Below are 23,230 nucleotides of genomic sequence, written 5' to 3'. Positions count from 1 at the left end.
AAGTGAGAAAATTTAAACTGAGAAAAATGTAAAATGGGAAATTCCAAACTGAAAAAATGTAAATCCTAAGAACTGACCACTGTGGGGAAGAAGGAAGCGTTGCGGCTCATCTTGAGGGACATGGCAAGAGTGAACGTGGCCAGGAAGAGCATGGAGGAGAAAAAGAAAACGTCAGAAACAAAGAACGTCGTGTCGCATCCTGGGCCCACCATTTCGCCTTTATCCTCGATGCATGCCTGAGGAAGAATGAGAAATACGTCGTGAAACATTTAAAAAAATAATAATAAAAAATAAGGACCACTGAAAAATCACTCGGATCACAACAGAAATCTTTATTGTAAATTTCTTATGAACAGCTTCTTCTAGAGCTTGTTTAAACACTTGAAAAACTCCAGTATGACCTAATGACATACACCCGTCTAGAATGGACAGAACATAGTACCATACAACCGATGCATTCTGAGAGTCAAGTCACTTTTTTCAAACTTGAAAAAAAGAATTTTTAATAAAAGATTAATACGTAAAAACAGTAGGCTACCTTTGTTTCAAAATTCAGATCAAATTTAAAGAAAGAAAACAGCCTAAGCATTGAGATAAACTAACTTCAAAACATAATGAAACTTTCTACCCATTTCAATATCATCATATCATCACTACATGTATCCCTATAATGATCTCCAGTTACCATAGGAAATATGAACCTTTGCTTCTTTCAAAAATAGTTATTCATTAAGTTCACTATCTAAACAATGATACCAATAAAGTAAGCTCCCTAAAAAGATTTTAACACATTTGGTTTGTGCTCAACATTATAAAGATTATATCACAGTCCGTCAGTTGTTAAGCCACATTGTTCTGGTTCAAGAACATTGTCATTTTTTTTCACTTCTGCAGCACTCAGAGTTTGTTTCCTAGCCAGATTAAACAGCTATGTAATTGCTATTTATAATTACTATCATTAGTATTATCATTATTGTCGTTATTATTATTATTGATTTTATCATCATCATCGTCATCTTCACTGCTGTGTAGATGCATGTACTGGCTCTCTGCTATTTTTTTCTACTGGCCTATAGAGAAGGTTTTAGGAGATGTAATTACAACTCGAGAAATTACTTATTCTTAAATAAGGGGAAAGATATTCTGGCTGTGTTGTCTTCTATTGAGTGAACACATAATCTTTTCTGTACAAAAATGCTAGGACTAGATGAACACATCTCAGCAACGAAAAGATGAAGAAAAAAAGATGTGAATTTGTTGAGGAACTGGTCACCTCTCGCGTTTCCTTTTCCGAAGCACCCCTAGAGATGACCATGAGGGTGTCGTTGAGGAACTCGAGCACAGAGTCGGCAGACACGTTGTAGTAGCTACTGGCGTTGCCGAAGGACACAGCAGGATCGTATACATCAGTAATGTTTTTGGAGAGGAAGCAGGTGCAGTTGTAGTCCAGTTCCGCTCCTGGGTCAAGGTTTGGCGGGTCAGATTTAGCAATCTTGAATACCTGAAACAGGGGTAGAATTCTTTTGTTGAGTTTTAGTTTACAAGAAGTGATGACCATAATTACCAGGATCATCAATTTTGTAAAGAAGTTTTAAAAAAATACACAGAGACTAAGATTGTGTTCCAGAAAATAAAGTAGTATTTACGAACAGTCTAAAGTTTCACCTTCAGGCTTCAACAGGGGCATTATGTTTTTCATGATATAATTTCTACATCGATGTACATCACCACAATCATTCCATCATGAACCACCCTGTCCATTTATACAGTTTACTTGGAGTTTCTTTTATTTTCCATAAAGTGAGACTATTGCGATAACAGAAGTCATTCTCAACCTTTTCCTAAATCTTGGAAAAAGTCATTACGTTCCAAAAGGGTTTTACTCCAATCACATCTTAGTGTTAATTCAGTCCTAGGAACAAGTTCATGAACGTTGCATTATGTAATTACTTTCCTCTTGCAGAACTGTTGGCATTCAGTTGATAAACAGTAGTACAGTAGTAAAAGAGGTAAGAATAATGAAAGAAAACAAAGTGTTAGACAGAAAATCATTGAGAGAAATATGGGCAATAGATGTTTGGTAGAAAAGAGGCAGCAAACCCCACCAGCGCATCTATCAACTACCAACAGGGTGAGAGAAAGAAGTCAGATGAGCAAGCAGTATCCTCAAATCACTCGCTACATCTATATCAACGGAATATCAAATACAGCAATACAAACAATAAGTTCAATGTGGTATAGTCAACGCATCGGAATACCTTTGCGAACGCTTCCACGATGAAGATGAGGGAGATGAGAGCAGCAAAGCTCTCTTCGGTGAAGCGGGTGATGTATCGCACCAGGGCGCTGAGGTCAAAGGCCACCATGATGTACAGGATGAAACCCGTCCACACGCCCACCCACAGCCGCATCTCTAGGTAGTTCAAGCCGTTGTCTCTGGACAAGTACGGAGTTTGAGGGGAGGAATTTACTCATTATATACGCAAGAGTATGTGTGTCAGTATGTGTGTGTGTGTGTGGGGGAGGGGGTGGGGGGAAGGAGTTTACACATAATATGTGTGAGAGTGTATGTGTGTGGAGGAGGAGTTTACACATTAAACATGTGAGAGAGAGTGTGTTTGGGTGTGTGTGTGGGGGGGGGGGGGAAGGGAAGGAGTTTCCACATTATATGTGTGAGAGCGTATGTGTGGGTGTAGTGTGTGTGTGTGTGTGGGGGGGGGAGGCGTTTACACATTATATGTGTGAGAGCACACATGTGTGTATGTGAGCGTGGGGGGGGGGGGGATGGGGGGCAGCAGGGAATAGATCACAACCAGTCAGGAGCAATTTAAATTACTCTCTCTGTGGTGACTTGACAAGAAGACTTCTACTATTGCCATTTTCATTTTTATTATTATTATCATAATTATTATTATTATTATTATTATTAATTATTATTATCATCAAAGAAAAGTGTGTAACACAAAGAATGAGCAGAAAATACGAACAACGAACTAAGACTACAAAGATCATTATCTTTGAGAGGGGGATGAGTTAGAAATCTCCTTGATCATTATCCCATATGAGTTAAAGACAAAACATCCAAGATGCTATTTGATGGTCTTGCATCCTCTCTTATAGTTCACATGACCACAGTATGTAATACACCATCCTAACATTAATCAATTTCTGCAAATACAATCCAACCGATTTGAAAAATAAAAAGGTATCCAAAAAGAAGCACTCACTTGCAGAAAGAATTGAGAATGGTCTCAAACACCAGCACAGGTCCTGTGCTGCCCAGAATGGTCAGTGGTTGTCCAGCAAACAGAGAGTACACAATGCCACATATAGCACCAGCCAGGATCGACTCCAGAGCAGCCTGCAGAGGCAGAAACACGATCACTGTGAGTCAAGGCTCCGTTCGATTCAATCTTTCATTTATACAGCACACTAACAACTTCATCATTCAATCGATCATCATTCGCCTATGTCACCCTGGTACTGGGTATAGGCCGCCAAGAGAAGCTCTCCACCAGTCTCTGCTTTGGGCCACTAACAACATACAAATGCCAAAATTAAAGGCAGTCATAAAAAAAAGAGAAATACTTAAAACAGTGATGCTAATGAAAAAAAGTCAAATAGGAGGAAAATCATCGTTCCCACGACCAAACTAGGAGAGGAAGAAGCCTGTATGAAGCAAGCATGGAAACGCGTGCAAATGAATAAGAATCAAGAACAGATCTAAAGAAAACCATCCAAAACGAAAACAAATAAATCAAAATATTGTCAATTAAGAATTCACGCTCGTTGAACTAAATTTTCGCATACACCTATGCCTCAACTTTCGTGAGACTCTGGAGGATGCCAGATCGCGGAGAAATCGCTTCAGAAGGCTCAAAACTCCAGAATTCCTTGGATAAGAGGAAGATTAGCATCATTGTTAAAACTTTCCTCACGTGTGCAATGCTAAAGAAGAAAATAACACAGGAGAAAAGAGAGAGAAGCACACACTATGTTCGTGAACTCTTTGCACCGGGACTCATGCAAGAGGAAAATGTGATTCAACACTACAGAAACCACATCTTCTTCCACATACTTTTTAGCAGGGAAAGGATTCCGCCATCTCTGAGGACAGGTCTCTTTTCAGGTGAGTTCATCCATTTGACGAAAAACTATCAAAATAGGTTCACTTGTTTCGATTAAATAACCCATTTAGTGATATTTTTGTAATTTTTAGATTTAGTACCAAAACAGGGCCCGCTGTAGTGGGCTTACCCCACCAGGAGATAAAGACTTAAGATATATTTAAGTACTGACTTTGTACTTACCATGTACATGTCCGTAGCATCTCCCAGGAGACCTCCAAAAGTGATGATGGGTGTCAAGCAAGCGAAGTACAAGAAGACAAAAGAGGCAACACACTGCACACTCAATGCGTCCTTGAAGTCACTCGGGTAAACACGCAGTTTTCTTTTTATGTCAGCTCGTAGACCTCCAAATATCCTGAGGGTGAATCAACAAGGGGACTCTCGGTTTCTTAGGGTTCAAGTGGCAGTAAAATAGAAACGAACTAATGAAAAAATTCCTTCAATTTAAGAAGAAATCTACGAAAAAAGGAAGAAGACAAGTAAAAGAAAAGAGAAGTTTCATGAACAAGTAACATTCCTGTTGATGCTATGTTTTATGAGTAGATAGGAACACATAGACACTGTAAAGGTCATTTGGGGCAGGAAAGAGGGTTCTCCAACCATCTCAGCTTCTGGTGTGACCCCAAAAGGGTAAAGGAGCAGAAAATAACAAAACATATAGCAGTTTAGAACAAACACATAATTTTATTCATAAACAGGGACAATGCCAATTAAAAAAAACTGTATATGACTAGCTTGTTCTCTGGAAAAGGGGGGACTTTTCAGGCGAATTTTAACTAGGAATTGAAAGAATGAAGTTTTATGGAACATGAAACTCCTGTATATCATACAAGTGCTAAAAAATTGAGGTGTCACTAGACAGTAACACACAAAGAAAAAAAAGGAGGAGAGATAAAGGTGATAGATATTTGATAGGAAAGAAGGAGCAAATCACAAAAGAGCATCCACTAACCACCCACATGAAAGCTTAAGTTTTAGTCAGGTTTTATGGCACTCGCAACTGCATGAGGTCATATGAGTGCCAAGGGGTGGATATCAACAGAGAAGTCCAAACAGGGAATCAGGCTTACTCTGCTCACTTCTCTAGCCTCAACAGCACAAAGTCTGCTTCGACTATCAAGGCACCCTGGGAGTAGCAGTTCACAACATATAAAAGTATAAACATATAAAAGAAGTAGAGGAAAAATGACGATAGTATGGATGGGGAAAGAAAAGGCAGCAGTTCCCCCTTAATAATATGTTGTTCTGGCACAGCATGAGCATGACATTGATAACACAGCCCATTTACAATTCTACTGTGCATAAGAACATGTTAATATTCCCCCTTTGGGAATGGCCTAAAGACACTTCAGTCAGTGGCACTGCACTAGTGGGGGGAGGGGGGGGACACATGAAAGAAGGTGAAAGACAACAGGGAATCTGATTTCACTCAAGAGGGACGTCAAAAGGTCTGAGCGCTCACCTGCCCGTGCGAACTAAAGTGGGATCAGTATGATCTTCTGGCTCTTCATCTGCCGTGAGCTTTCCGTTGGGCTGAGGGGGACCGGAAGAAGCAGTCTTCCTTCCCTCCTGTAGTGGACACAAACGAAGAGACATGCAGATGACTCAACAGAATACTTTCTATTCTTTTGAATTAGGGGTTACCAAACTGCAGTCCCCAGGCCCACCACCATGTCGGAAAAAAAATTATTGAATGATTATACTATTAAACAATTTGATGACTTTTTGGTAAATATATTACGTTTGTTGCCATTACATTTATGTGTATTTTATATTCTATGCATTGATAAATAAAAAAGATGGCGGTCTTCATTTTTTACGCATTCAGTGTATTGTATTGAAGAAAATGGTATAGTTATCCACCCTGCAATAAATATGAAAATAACAATATCAGATATAAATTTTGCAGCTCTCATCTGACATTTTCTTGGATTGTATAAAAACCAAATCCGACTTTTTTTATTCATACAGTCAATCTCTGTCCTCATTCCACTTGTCCACTCAATCTCTCACTTTGTAAAATTTACATGCATCACAATGTATTTTCATACATACTTTTCATGCATTATGAAAAAATATAACAAAACCCCTTTTCCGTAAAGAAAACATCAGTTCTATCCTGAAAACTTGTCTAGTGCATGCTTTTGAGAACAAGCACTGTGTTATTTTCATGGTTGTCTTTGTGTTCACTTATTTCAGAACTGAGAGACCAACAAAACAAAATATCTTACCTCAATTCTAAAAAATAGAACAAACTGGAATGGAATATCCCAAAGACAAGAAGGCAATGCACTCACCTGAGATGGCACAGACTTGGGTGGTTCAATACGGATCGAGGGATCCCACTCGCCAGGGGGCAGCACAGTCACCTGACCCAGGAACTCGTCAATACCGGCAAGAAGATCCTCGCGGTTATGAGCATGGTACGCCACGTCGTGGAAAATCTGCACGGGGTTACCCAAACATTTTTTAAAACAACAAATGCAGTTTTTGGGACACCTGAATAGACGTAAAGGTCTTCAACATCTAACTCTCACTGGCAAAATTGAAGGCGAACGAGGCAGAGGTAGGCCCGCAGCAAACTACTTAGAGAACCTAAACAAATGGGTATCGTGGAAAAATCAGAAGGAATGAATGGAGAATCATGATCGCCAAAATATGTCGAAGATCTGGCACTGGACGAAGGGGAATAAGTGTGGGTCTAAATCATGACAAACCTGGAAACAACCTACTCTTCAGTACAGCTGACTTAACTTCTAGGGAAACACTCGTCATACTTCAGAATTGTTTGAAGCTTCCGAGATCAAACAGCTTCTAGGCAACTGTTCGTCATAGGGCCTATCTAAAACATGATCACTTCAAAGACACCAAGGGGAGTGAAAGGTAAAGAAAAAGAAGAAAAGATACTAGGATGGACATCTATTAAGCTCAGGGATGCTCTGAGACTGAGAACAGGACAAGAATGGAGAGAGCTGCTAGCCAATTTCTTTATAATGAGCATATTATGCTACATATTTCTCAGCTGTAAACATTGTCTGGATCTACTGTAGGAATAAGACAACCAGACACTTATCCAGTGTTCTTTGTTACATGATGCTGTTACGCTTTCTCAGGAATTGCCCATTTGAGCTTTAGATGGTCGAGAGACCAATATCTCCTGTTGGTCTGTCTTCCATTCAATAGTCACTTAGGTGACTGTGTTGGTCAATGACCCATATCTCACAATACAGCGAAAACCCATGGGTCTTCTTTCTAAAATAGCTGGGGTTCTTCAAGTTCAATGGCACTTTGTCTAAGGCAATTTCATTCTCAAAATGATTTTGCAGGATATTTAAAGAACTAATAAAAAACGCATTTTTTTCTTTCATGGCTGAGGACGATTAATGGTAGAATCTATATTGTGTAAACTGCTTTTATTCATAAAGAGTACAACATGTCAAAGATCTGCTGTGATCAACCTTGCATAATCCCTTTGAAATTTGAAGTAAAATCCATATTTTCTAAAAATCACATGCTCGCATTTTAGTTTCAGTTAGAGTTTTACGGCACTTGCAACACAATAAGGTCATATAAGTGCCGAAGATTAGAGGTGTTACAGGAGAGTAACAAACAAAAAAAAGGAGGGGAGATAAAGAGGATAGACGTTTGATAGGAAAGAAGAACACAAACCACACCAGAGCACCTGCCAACCACCCACCTGCTCCCATTTCACAAGAAAAGAGTACAGACACAGCAAGACCCAATCACTCACCTCGTCCGACATGAGCGTAGCAATGGAGCGTCCGACCTCATGGAACTTATTCTGATTCCCGAGCGGTCCCAGCAATAAGAAGAGGAAGCGTGAGGGCACAGGAACCTCTGTGAGGTCACCCAGCACCTGAGCCTTGGAGAGTCGCACAAAAGCCACGATCTGGTGGTTCAGATACTCCACCTCGCCCACAAAGATGTTTGCTGCCTCAGCGCCGGGTGGGATTTTTTTCATGAAGTGGAGGTTCTGGGAGGTAGAGTGGACGGCGTTAAGTTATTTGGTCGCTTTTAAGAGCAAGCCGGCTAACCCTGATTTCAGGGGTTTCCAGAAATCTTGACCTACACCAAAAGTGGGCATTGCCCTATCTATAGGAGAAGTTTGGTTTCATTGGTGCGTATATTTGTTTGGTTATAGAGAAAACTCTCCTTGTCTTGTCTTTTAAAGAAACTAAACAAGGGGCAAAAACTTTATCTTCCATTTTCTCAAAACAACATTTTTCGGGATAGCCCCCTTGTGCTTAAAAAGAACCATTTACATCATTACCCAAAGGCTTTGTGTAAAGTATAACTTTAACAGGTTAAGTGAGAAAAATAGTGTAAGCATTGTTCCACTGTTCCATGGTAGGTCTCTCCTGATGATATGTGTCACAGAATTTGCAAAATCCTTTCTGACTACTTCTTTGTTCCACAGATCAAGTTATATTAAATTTAACAGCTTTCATCAGAAAAAAAGAAACATTAGCTGGAAAAAAATCTAAATTAATTGATCCATTTAGTAAAATGTTCACAGCAAAAACAAAAGTCTTGTAAAGCAACTTTGTATGGAAAAGTAGGAAAAGTTAAAAAAAAAAAAAAAAAAAATTCCTGAAAGAGATATCATCCTTTGTTAACATGAGATGGCTAACCAGTATATAACCTGGCAGTTATACAAAGTTTATAAAAAATGTGAGTGAATCTGAAAAAAAGAAATTTAGCTTTTACCCAGAGTATTGTACACATAATATTCAAACTATTACAAAATGTACAAAGACGATAAATAAATAGACAAAAACGAATATATATAAATGCATATTCATTTTCCACAAAACAAAATCCAACAAGCTTTTAAAGACTCAAATTCTGATGCATATTCACAGGACAGAATTGCAAAGGGATCTCCACAGAACAGATGCTGTTAATTGCCAGAAGCAAACACAAAATGACCAGAAGGGTAATTTATTTATTATACACGGCAATAGGGAAAAGCACTCCTAGGTCTCATTTGGACATATGAAAAGAGAAACTGAGGCTTAATCAGCTTTTAAAACTGCACTTTGGTAAAAGACTCATTAACACAGTGTTTCACTTTACTAGTCTGTCCACATATTCATGTAATACAAATTTTAATTTCTTATTCATCCATTGCAACAAAGTTTTGGTTTAAACTCTTTCAGGATGTAATTATATTTGCATACATTTCTTTTAACAATAGGTCCTCACTTTGAAGATAACCTGAAAAGAGTTAAAATTGAGGGGAAAAAGGAGACAGCCTGTTAAAGAGAGAGGAAAAGTATCAAATTTAAAGTACAAATACATTGTACATGCTCAAAATAACAATTACAACTTTCCCATAGTCCCTTATTTCAGGTGCCAGAGTTACGAAATATAGATATATATATATATAGCAGCATTCACATGAATCTGTACTTGCTAACCAAGAAAATAAAGAAATGAATAGAATACAACAATGATATTTTTGATGCTATGAATAAATATGAATTAAGTATAAATATACATGGATTTAAAAAGTAATGTGCATAATAAATAGGTGGCTAAATTAGAGTGTCTAATAAGTGCTTCCCAGACAGAACACTTAGTTCCTGCAACAGTTGAATAAGGTACAGCTGATGGCTAAGTAAGTGTAAGTGTATGGGTTTAACGCCTCTATCAACACTATAAGGTTAGTTTTAGTAAGAGATTTGTGGCACTTGCAACTCAATAAGGTCATATAAGTGCCAAAGACAGGAAGTATTACAAGAGAGTGATAAACGTAAAAAAAGGAGGAGGAGGAGAGATCATAATGACAGATGTTTCTTTGGAAAGAAGGGACAAACCACCCCAGAAAACCCAACGACCATCCACACTATTAGTTTATTTAAGAGGCGGGACCTCCCACTAGCTGGTGGCTGAGCAGTATCCTTTGCCTTTGTCATGAGCATGGACAGTGTGGAAAGGTACGTTCCAGAGCCACACTGTACAACAGGTATCAGGAGGTGAAAATCCTTTTGGCACAAGGTCTGGTGATCTAACCAGGTGCTTTGTGAAATGGTGAAATCTCTCTTGTCCTTTTTTTCCCAGTGGAGCATAGGCCATCAACAACATTTCTTGAGCGAACCCAGTCCAGTGCATCCTTTTCTAGCTGTTGCCATGGTTTCCCCACCTTTTCCATTTTCGTTTGTACTGCTCGCCTCCATGTCATCTTTGGTCTTCCTTTCTTACGTTTTCCTTGTGGATTCCATGTAAAAGCCTGTCTGACGATGCTTGTTGGGGGTCTCCTCATTGTGTGCCCAATCCATTTCTATTTCTTCACCTGTATGTCTTCCTATACTGACCTTTGGCTTGTTCTTTCCCACGGTTGAGCATTGGTGACTCTATCATACCACTTGATCCCCACTATCCTTCTCAGACATCCATTTATGAGGCTCAGAAGTTTTCTTGAAGCTGATGCTGTGAGCCTCCATGTCTCTGAACCATACAGTAAAACAGTCTTCAAGTTTGTTTTGAAGAGCCTCACGTTGGTGTTCAATCCAAGTTCCTTAGACATCCATATATTCCTGAAGATGATGAATGCTGCTCTTGCCTTTTGGATTCTGACCTTGATGTCTTTATCTGTTCCCCCTGCCTTGTTGATGACACTTCCAAGGAAGGGAAAGGGTGAAATGGTATAGGTTTAATGCTCCTATCAACACTATTAGGTTATTTAATATCCGAATTAAACATCCATTTCCAAAAGGAAAGGACCGTGCCAAATGGGAAATTCGTGTAAAGCGTCTTTCACAAGGGCCCAACGTCGGACCGAGCTGAAGCTTGAAGCCCCGAACACACAATCTCATGATAATGAGTCCGGCAGCCTAATCACTAGACTACCGATGCCACTTCAAGCACATTTACACAATAACGGTCATTTAGTGCAAGGAACTGGGAAACAGTTAGCTAGCTCATTGAGTTTGTATAAGGAGAAGCACATCGACGGATAATGGTCATTTAGTGCAGGGAGAGAGCAAGACAGGTAGACAGAAATAACACCAGGGAAAGCAAAGAAAAAAGGACCTACCAATGGTGCCCTCCAACCACCCTCACGGTCAGCTAAGAACAACAGAGGGAAAGAAAAGAAGTAGGACCTATCAGGGGCACCTTCCAACTCCCTTGCTTAAGGGGTGCACGGACAAACAAGGTGCAAGAACTACCAGGAAGCAAAGGATGCTGATGTACGTAAGTACACCACACACGAGAGATGATTTGTGATGCAGTTCTGAAAATGGTGAAATGGTATGGGTTTAACGCCCCTATCAACACTATTAGGTTATTTAAGAGGCAGGACCTCCGAGTTTAACTTCCATCTCCAGAAGGACAAAGTCAAGTGGGAAATTTGTGTAAAGTGTCTTTACGAAGGACACAACGTCAGATTGAGCTGAGGCTCGAACTCCTGGACCCGCAATCTCACGATTTCGAGTCCGGTAGCCTAGCCACTTGGCTACCAACGCATCAATGATGCAGCTGTAAGAAGGCCTCTGCGTAAAGAAGAGACATAGGGTTTTCCTCCCATCCCCATCTTTCTCCTTTCACCCACTGTGAACAGACTCTACAAGAGCAAAGACATAGGGATATAAGGTTAATTGACAAAAGAGAATTAACAGAGTTTGAGATTAATATACTCTACGAGAGTTACAGAAGATGATAAGGTCAAATCAATTATGGAAAGTGCAGAATCACACAGGTCAGAGGCAGAAAAATAAAAACTACAACACTCTGACCAAAGATTCCACTGCAATATATTAATTACGAAATAAGATAAATTCCCTATCTGTTTGAAAAATGAAAAAGATATTTCTTGATTGTAGTCTGTTGAGTCGACATTATTTGAAAACTATTGCTCATTGTACAAACCGAATAAATAACTACAGTTGCATTCTGTTAGATATACTACAGTGGGATGGGTTTTTTAAAATAAAGATTTTCCCAACAAGGTTATCTCCACGAGACATAAAACCCACTTAAAAGTTCAATGGTATTCATTTTGAGGCTGAAAAACAACAACCAAGCGACATACTCTTTAGTGCACAAAGGAGAAGAAAAAAATGACTTAAAAACCTTACAAGTTACTTTTGAACACATCCACCACCCACCCAGGACAGCATGCTTGCTTAACACGAGGGAAATGAAAACAATTGTGAGGAATCATGAGGAAATCAGGCACTCGTCAAAATAATGGAATTCAAGAAACAGGCACTTTCCCACCAGTTTGGCAATTTTTATCTAAATTTTGTTATTAGGGTCAATACCTTTCGTGTCCATTTAAAAGCACATTTCCATGTGAATTTCGCAGAAAAACGTTGATTCAAGGCACAAAATATGTAATATTATCGTTTTCAGGCACTCTCAAGCTTTGGCGGCCATTTGCTCGCTAATTTTACCACTGAAACCGGACGACTCCCACCTCCTTCCATCACAAATATCTCGACTTCTATTCAAGATAGATGGGCATTTCTTTCATCTAGAGCAACACAAATAAGCAAGCTTTAAGACAATAGTCCTACCAATAACCTTACATTATGCCCAAAAATTGACGAGCGCCTGATTCCACCATGCCGTGACACATTTCATTCCAGTGAGCAAGATGCGCTCAATGATAGACAGCAGAAAGACTTGCCAATCCTTTTCAGCTTAAAGGAAGCCTGAATCTAGAAGCCCTACCCTTCATTGTATAAGGCATACTTTGTTATTTCAGAATACACACTATAAATTCAAAACTTCTACAGATGAAATAAGCATTCCTGGCGAAACTTCTGTCTTTTTACCTGATCTAGTATTTTAAAAATCCCATATAAGCGAGGCATTCAATTTACGCTGAAACTTTTCAACTGTCCAAAAAGTGTTAACAATCCCCACTTCTCTTTTTAACTTTAAAAAAATCAAACCTCGAAATCTCCATGTATTTAGTGATTGCACTCTGCTGGCAGCCTTTTGAACCCCCCCCCAACTTAACACCAGTTCTTTAATGAGTAGTATTTCTTCGAGCTCCATTTTTCGATGATTAATTTGAGTTCAGAACTTAAAATATCATAAACACAAGCCTGCCTGACTGTTGCAGGATATGTCATCTGTAGAACAGAGAGAAAATCCCACTTGTCTGTACTTTTAAATACTTTTTGTAATACATGTGTACAATACATACAATACTTTGATCTCCTCTTCCTGATATAATATGTAGCCTACAATACATGTAATACTTTTGTCTCCTCTTCCTGATATATGTAGCCTGCAATACATGTAATACTATTGTCTCCTCTTTCTGATATATATATATGTATGTACAATTATACTATTTGTCTCCTCTTTCCGATAGGCTTATAAGTACAATGTGCCGGAAACATGAAACAGTCAACAGGCAAATGTCACCGACACTGAACAAGACTGGTTGGGATACACTCTAGGCCCACAGAGAGAAGTGTGTAGGCTCAGGATACACTCCATGACAATTCTAAATGCCAGGTTCAGGAATCAAGTCATAGAATTATAATCTGAAGTTAAATGACGTGCACACAAAATAAATTCTTGCTGCAGCGTGTAAAGTCACACCTGTTTGTGCTCTGTGAAAAAACTCTCATAAAAGGCTTTCCATTTTCCGATACGAATCAGTAACACACTTGAAAGCAAACATCAAAACGCCATGGACAGTGTTGATTACAGTAAAATAATTCGGTACAGACAATAATAAATACAGCTTTATATCTAACCAGGGGTTCATCCGCTACATTTCAATTCTCTGTTATTAACTGTTAATGAGCCAAAGTCTTGACCAACTTGTTTTGGGAAAACTAGTAGGCCCTACATCTCATTGAAGTGAGTGAAACACAGATTTATAAAAGCACGATGAAAGTATAAAAACTTGAGAGTACAGTGGCAAGCTAACACCAAACTGGAGCATAATTCAAGGTGCAGTCTACATAAATAATCATAAATGTGACAATTATACAAAGCTCTCCTCCCCCCCTTCTCCCAGCGATTCCACACCACAGGCACAGGGTGAAGGACACGCAAGACTTAATTGTTACAAAATAAAGAAAAGAGAAGTCAACAAAACTAAAGAAGAGGGTTAATTAATGCCAGTCAAATGAGCAAAGACACACTACTACAAAGCAGCTTGCTCTTTGTTTGGTCTTACCTGAATCTGAAATAACCAAAAAAAAAAAGGAACAAAAGGAAAGAAAAACCGTGAGACAATCTGGCAATCCGGAATGATCCAATGTAAGAGGAAGTGAGGGCAAACAATTGTGTGCGGGGATGAGTCAACAAACAGGAGGATGTACGACTACCACGAACCCCTACAGATGCAAACTACTGCAAACATACTCCTACCAGAAATAAGAAATGAGAACAATTTTTTTTCTTTAGGACAGCTTTGAAAAAAATTAACCTTTTTTTGTTGTTGTGCGTAGTTCATCTCAGTGTTACTCCCACAGACAATGTCTGTTTGTTTTGTTTTAGTATGAGTTTTAAGGCACTTGCAACACAATAAGGTCATATAAGTGCCGAAGATTAGAGGTGTTACAAGAGAGTAACAAACAAAAAAAAGAAGGAGGGGAGATAGAGACGAGAGACTTTTTATAGGAAAGGAGCAAACCAACCACACAGACAATGAGGGATGACCATGATCTTCATGGTGCAAGTGTCAGACACGTACTCAAGTAGAAATATAGCCCAAACAGAGAAGAAGTTTGTTACAGAGGTCAGTTGGAAAATTTACATTTGGTGTCAGGTGCAGTTTGTGCCTTTGATTCTCCAAAGGATGCAAGTGAAAAACAGGGACCTCTCGATACAATTATCAGAAACATACATTCAGACATACATCTATAGGAAAGGACATTTTAACTAGATTACAAAAAATAAATCCGTGAATCAGTTTCAAAATACTCCATCCCTTAAAATAAAACACCAAATACCATTAAAAATTTGTTAGTTCCTTGAACACTTTCTCTCAAACTTTTTTTCTTATATCATGTCAACTCAGATTTGGGTTATTATATAAATCTAAATCAAGGAACATTAATTTTTTTGTTCTAGGCGGCAGTTCACTCGTAAACAATGCCATAGTTTGACAGTGAAAGAAATATACGCTTGGTTGAGAACTTTCCTGAGCCAAACCTAACCACAGAACCAGCGCAGCTTACTAAATGAATCAGGATTTCATAATTCTGGATAACTTCATCAACTACAATAACATGAGCGTTAACTAGTTTGGCGTTGATTGTTGGCAATATCCTTATTCATTATTTGTTAGTTTAATCTGGACTTTATTATTACCTTTTAATCAATTTCAGTATAAGTAAGCTGCACAAAAATAAACATGCGATAATGGGAGTCTTGCTGAGCACATTGGCGTTATAGGCATGTGTATTATTCTTAAGCTTATGAAGCATTTGTTCAGGGGACAATCAAAAGAACAGTGATAACCGACTAAACAAGAGACTGATCACAGGAGTCCGTGTCAAGAAAGGTAAGGAGTGGGGAAGGGAAGACAGAACAGACAAAGATAGAAAAGGTAATAGGCACATATTACTTAGGCTACAGATGGATAGAGGTAGGTGTACGCTACAGCAACAGTATAAGGCCTTAATTCTAATGAAATGAAATGGTACAGGTTTAACACCCCTATCCACACTGTTAAGTCATTTAAGAGGCAGGACCTCTGAGTGTAGTGTCCATCTCCGAAAGGATCAAGCCAAGTGGGAAATTCGTGTAAAGGGCCTTTCCCAAGGACAAAACGTCAGACCGAGCTGAGGCTCGAATCTCCGTACCTGCAATCTCACCACTAGGGCACTGACGCCACCTCTTAATTCTACTCCATAACAACATTACTACTGTGGAATTAAAGTCAGCGTTGATAGAATGGCTTTGAATATCCAGTGATGAAAGGAAAAATAAATTTTCCTTACAGAAGATATATATATCATATAAATATATATATATATATATATATATCCTTTTTTCAGATAGATCATACATTGTTTACATTCACAGAGCAGGGCATGTGATTGGACAAATGGCTCTGACAGTTTAAAACTTCACATAAATATAAATTTGTGTCTTTATAGCAGTCTTTGTGAGAACAGAGTCTAAGTATAAAACATATGAATGATCGAGACAAGGAAGTGAACATTTACACCCGCAAAAAATGTGCTCGCTACACATCTTTTCTATCAAAGACTACACAAAGACAAACTATCACACCAAGGCCAACTCAGAAGTTCTGAGCCCGGCTTGCCAAAAAGAAACTTTTGCTTTGGTGGTGGTGTTGTTGTTGTTGTTGGTGTGGTAGTTGTTGTTGTTGTTTCAGCTGCTGATGAAGCTGCATGACAGCAGCGACATTTCACAGAAGAACAGCAACGGATCAACAAAGACACTGAAAAGAAGGAAAAGAGCAGAACACCAAGGAACATTCACAGACCAACCACTCATATTTTTGTCAAAACCAGCAGAAAAAAACTGAAAGAATACTTGACCGCTGGAACGATGAGACAGGAGACAGACAGTTCATGCGATAAGGAATCTACCTCGTGCTGCTACAGACTGTATCACGATGGAGGCACATGACAAACGAAAAGTCTGAGACAGACATCAAAGCCTACTACTGTAAGTTACTATGCACAACTGCTGTGTGAGTCCGCTACTACAACATAGTACACACTGACGTGACCTGTCACTGACACACATGTATGTACTCACGCAAATGTACACATACACACGCACACACACCTAAAGAGTTAGTAATGAAAAGAACATTGAGATAGAGAACCTTCAATCAACACGCTAAATACGCACCTATAGCAATTCCAATCCAACGACAGGTGGAAGCAAGGTGAGGGAAACAAAACACAAAAGATATCATTAACTTGAACAAATGAAAAGGTATCAATAACATGAACAAATGAAAAGGTATCAATAACATGAACAAATGAAAATGTATCAATAACATGAACAAATGAAAAGGTATCATTAACACGAACGACTGACACAAAAGTATCATCAACAAACCAAGAGAACCAAATCTCCAGGGTGACCGGTTCAGAGTAGTCTTGCACAATCCCAAATATGTACAAACAACACAAAACAAGTGCTGGCGAGGTGCAGAGTAAAGTCATACCACTTTGTGTAGCAGATTAAATTTGACATTGTTTCAACGCTTGTTCCACGCAGAGTCCGGAATCAGCATCAGGACCAAAACACGAACACCCGACTGCAAGAACTCCCTTCATTATTTATGTGTAATTTTCGAGACACTATGTTGAAGATGTGGAATTAAAGAACAATTGTTGTGTCCTGATTAATCAAACAGGAACAAAACACAGACATTCCAGGAATGTAAATTGCCTCTGAGAATTTCAGTGTGGAGCCATTCATTACAACATGAAAGGCATCTTTCACTGCCTTACAAAAGAAACAACCAAAATCCCATGTGTAAATCAATATATATCAGAACCTGATAAACCATCCAACTTACGGCATGCCATCAATAATAGCAAAAACCACACTATAACTAAGCATATTGTTACTTGACATATAGAATTTTGACGTACCTATTCGTGCAGGGCGCCCAAATAACTGGGCGACATACCACACTATGAAAAACGTGATTTTGAGCAAGGGAAAAATAGCCCGGGAGGCGTAAAACTTAGTGAAGGATAAGAGGAATTGTCTGAAGATTAAAAAGATAGAACAACTTCGCAAAATGAGCAAAAGTGTACTTTTGGGCTTGCTTTTCATTCGGAGGTTGATTTTTACGGCTTTCATTTGATGATGTTGACACCACAGTGGATATCAAACAAAGGAAAATCTCTCTGACGAGTAAAAATGATTTGTAGCACAAAATTCAACTGTCCCTTCATCATTTGGTATCAAAATATTCGAATTCACGCAGTTACTTTTCAAGCTGGGGTCACTCAAACACTATGCCTAAATAGTTGGGTGCTATGCATAAATTAGTTTAAGAAAAAGAACTTGAGAAATCTGTGAAAAACCATGGCAAGATAATCAGTGTTTCTACAACAAAAACAGTCTCAGTGTGGAGAACTAAAACAACAGAACACATATTATCAATGTAGTTGACTTCTGTGAAAAAAGTAGAGGAAACTCGAGAGGAACGAGTAAAAAAACAACTTTGAACAAATTGTAAAAAATGATACTGGTCAAGCATTTTAAGATAATGAAGTACAGGCTTAAATTCCAAGACAATCAAATGATAAATTAATTACTGCATTAGCAAATAACACCCAAGGCCAAATAAAAGGGGAGAAAGCAATATTCGCTGCGGCCATAAAAAAAAGAGGGGGAGCAGCAAAATCACATGCAATAAGAAAAAACACACATAAAAAGAGAGGCAGGAAGAGTATTAGCATTTCACATTTATAAGGCAGTTAAAACAAGCAGCCGGACAATAGCACAAACACATGGGAAGCTCAGGGCATGGCTGGCTGGTCCCCCCCCCCCATCTCAGGATCTGCGGTGTGTGTTGGGTGTGTGTGTTTGTGTGTGTGTATATGCGTGTGTGTGAGTGTGTGTGTGAGTGTGTATGTGAGTGTGTGTGTGAGTGTGTGTGTGTGTGTATGTATGTGTGTGTATGTTTGTGTGCATGTGGGTATGTGTGCGTGCGTGTGTGAGTGTGTGTGTGTGTGCGTGTATCTGTGAGTGCATGTGAGCCTGTGTGTGTGTGTGTGTGTATGAGTGTGCGCGTGTGTGTATGTGTGTACGTGGTGACATGCCAAACAAATGTGTCAGGATCTGGACAATAAAGAAGTATCTTATCTTATCTACAACGCTCGCCTTCGCCATCATGCAACATGTCTTACCACTTTGTGGCACAAAAGCAAAAGCTGGGGGCACATCATTCAGGCTTCCTTAACTTTGGGTGGGGGAAGGGGAGGGGAGGGGGAGGTGGTTAGTTCTTACAAGTGATTACTCAAATGAGGGGGCAAATATGAACTGTTTTCCAAAATATAAGTAAAATCAAGAATAAATCCCCCCTCCAACCCCCTTCAAAAAAACCCCCCAAATAACATCTTCTTAAAAAGAGTTTTAAAAGATTCCCCAGTAGACCTTTTAACACATCTCCTGTGTGACCATACATCCAACTTCTGAACTTCTACCAGAAATAACGTAGATATTATTTCTCACCTGCTCATAAAGTAAGCTAAAAGACCCAGTTTTTAACGCCCAAATACAAGGGCGAACGAAATTGAAAAGTCACCCTTTTCCACTGAATGTTTTATGATACTGTAAAGAAAAGGTCTATCAGTACTTCACACAGGAAAAGCGTTTATAAACCTCTAAAGAAAATTCTCATATAAAGAAAAACTTACGATATGTTCTATATTTCTTGAAAAGATTTGAAAAAAAAAGGTAAATGAAATGAAAAAAATATTAAAAAATTTTTAAATAACAATCTTGCAAAAACTCAAATGCAAGCAAAAAAAAAAGCAACAAGCCGAGACATGCAAAAATGCCCAAGACAGAAGGTCCAGTACCATTGCAGCCATCGCTCATGTCATCATCCAGTAAAATAATAAATTATAAATGATCACTTTATGGGAACAGTTGTGTGCTGAATCACCTCAACTTGAGAGAAATATTGTCATTATTCTAAAATTTCATAATAACTCGATCATACTTTAATGATCCTATTTACCCAAGTTTGAACATTAAGTACGAGGCATTATCAAAATTCTTATACTTATAAGATTTTTTATTCGGCAGGGGAGGATAAAAAAGACAGACAGTAAGTTAAAATTAGCAGAGAGCACATTCTTCCATTTCCTTTACAAGAAAATTTAGTTTTAGGAAGGTTTTTATGGTGCTCACAACTGCATAAGCTTTACAAGAAAGACAGCCTTAAAAATAACATACTACACAGCACCTCAGTTGTATTTCTACTAAAGAAAAGAGCAACAATTAGGACATTCTCATTTAAAAGACGTTTTTGCTTAACTCCAGTAAAGAACATGTTCGGCTGACATCAGCAGGTCAGAGAAAAAAGTGAGCACCACACAACTGTTCCAACGGTAACGAGGTACACATAACTGTGGTTGTGATGAAGGTGTTAAAGGGGTGGGTGGGGGGGGGGCGGTAAGGAATATCTTGTAACAGCCAGTGTACACTTATATATAAATGTATACACAATTCCCAGCTGATTCTGCACGACCCAGTAAATGATCCCAGCATCCTATTGTATTTCACTGATGGCTCCAGTTTTGGCACAACGCGATCTGACCATCTGAATTCAAGTGTTTGTTCTCTGAGTGTCAGGCGGGTCCAACTTGTGGTGTGGCAATAGCTAACCAGAAGACAACCAGTGACAAATGGAACTATGACCACTGACATTTACTTCTTCTCCTCTCTCATTAAGCGAGAAACACACAGCATGGGCAAAGACAAGTCAGTCTTGTTTGTGGAAAACTGAAGCCAAATCAGATAAGTGATCAGTGTGCACTAGGCAGCCCTTCTACATTTATAGTCACCCCCCCCTCCCTGCCCCCTTTCCTTAATTTGACCTGACTAGTTGGATAAGTGTACACTGCTTTTAAGCTGTGAGGATGGGTGAGAAGAGGGTGGTGGAAGAAGCTACCTGGTCTTACCCTCATTGATGACGCTTTCGATAAGCTTTTCTCCTAGAGGCATCAAAGTCAAAGGTTAGGGAAACACATCCAATGTTACCAGAGAAATAAGGGAGGTGATGAGGCCTCATTGCATTCACATTCTCTTATTCAAACACCAAATTTCTATCTTTTTCACATTCCCAGTCAGAGAATTCAGTCAATCAAAGAGGGACACATCACAGTCATAACGGCCATTTAGGAAAGAAAAAGAGGGGAAAAAATAGTGTAAATGAACAAGTCTGGGCATTGAACACTTATTATCTGAGAGCAAATTAGTTACCTTCAAAGGTTTTCAGAAGATAATAGACAATCCTTCTAAATTCGTATCCCAATTTTTTAACTCTTTAAATCGCATCAGACGCTGCGTCCAATGCTAATGACAACTGTTTCGTTTCATTTAGCGCTAGTTTTTTTTTTTTTAAACTATTAACTATTCCCAGTCCAAGTTATTTAGTAATGACCAAGTCTTTATTTTCGCCATTTAGAAGTTGGAGGCAAAAACTTTTGGTATTACAATGAGACATAGTGGACCAGGTTTAGGTGGCTGTAGAAAAACTCCGGGTTTAAAGAGTTCATGCAGGACTCCCCCCCTCCCCCCTTACCCCCAAAAGTTCCAATACTGACTAACTGACAATTTAGTTCCTCATCACCAGCCACAAAATAATCAGGCCAAGATGAGTCAGAGTGGACCATCCTCAATGACCGCAAACTACAGGTACAGAGTGCATCTTGAGGAAAATACTACACAACCACAACACATGGAGTGCAGCTAGAACATCATTATGCAACAGTAAGGTTTTGCAATTTTTCTAAAACAAACAAATAAAACCAGACCTAACAATTTTCCACCAACAGACACCCCTGTATCTTTTATCAACTTTCAAGTTTCCCAGCTCAACACCTTAAGACTTTAGATCAGATACTATTAAGAAGTATTTAACGACCATAATTTTCCATCACATGGTGTCTTCCCCCCACCCCCCACCCCAAACAGGGGACAAAAATATTAAAAAAGAGAAAAGAAATGTTCATGCCCAGCTCAAGAAGAAAAAGGCAAGATGCACAGCCCATAGGGCTCACAGGAAGGGACATTGGAAGAAACAAATCAGGTCTTGCTGATAGATCGTTCTGGACTCCTTCAAGGAGGAAATGTTTTATGCCTCTTTATACAATTAAGCTCATTTAGAAAGTGGGTTACTTTTACTGACAAAGAAGGTTACTTTTTTAATCTAGAAGGCGGGTTATTTTGACCTTTTCTGTTAGTCAACCCAGGCTGTGTGAGATACATTCCGCAGGATGACAGAAGTCCAAGAAAATGTATTCCCTGCACGGGATCAAACTCACGTCCTTTGAGTGCAAAGCAGCGAGGTGAACCACTACACCATAGGCAGGTAAAAATAACAGAGTCTCTAGTATAGCAGAAGTAATGATTAAATATCTGTTAGCATAGATCGATAAAATACATATTTGTGTACTGTGCTCCTTCTACCAATTTTCCAGGTATACATCAATGGTGATTTTTTCTTCTGTATAAAAACAACAGTAATACAGGTGCACATGAGGCAGCAAGAAAGTGGCAAGTAATTCTACAAACACTACTCTACTCCAAGTTACGCACCACTGCACAAAGAAAAACTTCCAAATGTAATTGGGTTTTTTACACGTCAAACAGAAATGAAAATCACATAAATTCAATAAAACTAGTTAATGATGATATATAAATCAAGGCAAATCAAAACAGACATGACAGAAAGGGAGTCAAGACAACATCCTGAAAGGCTGAAGGCTTTAACAGACAAAACTAGTGCTCAGCACAGAAAAGGAACACAGAAAACAAACAATAGAATACAGCACAATAAGGGTGGGTTTTGTTTCTTTCAAAGCAAGGAAGGCAGCTGTTAGGTATGACTGTCACAATGGGAATACAGGACACAGGCACTAGAGTAGGAGGAAACATCAGACACAGACAAAAAGACACAAGCAACAACAATGAGAGGGAGGGAGAGCATAGGATCAGGACACCAAGGTAAATGGACGTATCAAACAATTATAATTATGCCTTTTCTCAAATATTCCACCCATAAACAACCAGTGATAAGTATTAAAAAATTCTACTTCTACTTTACAAGTCTGAATAATCATTAAAGGCAGCTGATCTGGTGTTTTCAGAATCCTTCTTCAAAATCTAGTCCCTGCCTCCACCCGCCCACCCCCAAAACCCTCTTAAAAATTCTTTTTATTAATTTGATATCTTAAAATATTCTGTCCTATCATCTTTGCACAGAATCAATGGAAGAGACAGTGTGGATAACATGACTGCAAAAACAAACACCCCCCCCCCCCCTAAATCTTTACAGTAAGACAACCCTACGACAAATTATTCATTCGTAAAACTGCTATTTAAGATCGAGTTCAGCATGACTTTTAGGAATAGAAGCCGCAAAC

The 23,230-nt window shown here is 38.9% G+C and overlaps 1 protein-coding gene across 17 annotated transcripts in view; it reads right to left on the bottom strand.

Moving 5' to 3' along the window:
* LOC101857755 (sodium bicarbonate cotransporter 3) overlaps nt 1-23,230 on the bottom strand; it is a 150,274-nt gene that overhangs the window by 27,263 nt on the left and 99,781 nt on the right. For 14 of the 17 annotated variants that reach the window (XM_035973074.1, XM_035973081.1, XM_035973082.1 and 11 more), the window contains 10 exons: nt 20,765-20,797; nt 14,302-14,307; nt 7,882-8,124; nt 6,428-6,574; nt 5,593-5,699; nt 4,311-4,485; nt 3,228-3,361; nt 2,259-2,436; nt 1,274-1,501; nt 78-236 (listed from right to left, as the gene is read on the bottom strand). In XM_035973074.1, the coding sequence (XP_035828967.1) occupies nt 78-236; nt 1,274-1,501; nt 2,259-2,436; nt 3,228-3,361; nt 4,311-4,485; nt 5,593-5,699; nt 6,428-6,574; nt 7,882-8,124; nt 14,302-14,307; nt 20,765-20,797 (1,410 nt within the window). The remainder of the gene's footprint in view (nt 1-77; nt 237-1,273; nt 1,502-2,258; nt 2,437-3,227; nt 3,362-4,310; nt 4,486-5,592; nt 5,700-6,427; nt 6,575-7,881; nt 8,125-14,301; nt 14,308-20,764; nt 20,798-23,230) is intronic. The other 3 variants (XM_013089580.2, XM_035973085.1, XM_035973086.1) reach the window with 3 other exon arrangements.

This window comes from Aplysia californica, unplaced genomic scaffold (assembly GCF_000002075.1).
Source record: "Aplysia californica isolate F4 #8 unplaced genomic scaffold, AplCal3.0 scaffold00989, whole genome shotgun sequence".
NCBI classification, from domain to species: domain Eukaryota; kingdom Metazoa; phylum Mollusca; class Gastropoda; order Aplysiida; family Aplysiidae; genus Aplysia; species Aplysia californica.
Note: the sequence above shows the minus strand (reverse complement) of the source record. Positions and strands in the feature narration are given on the sequence as shown.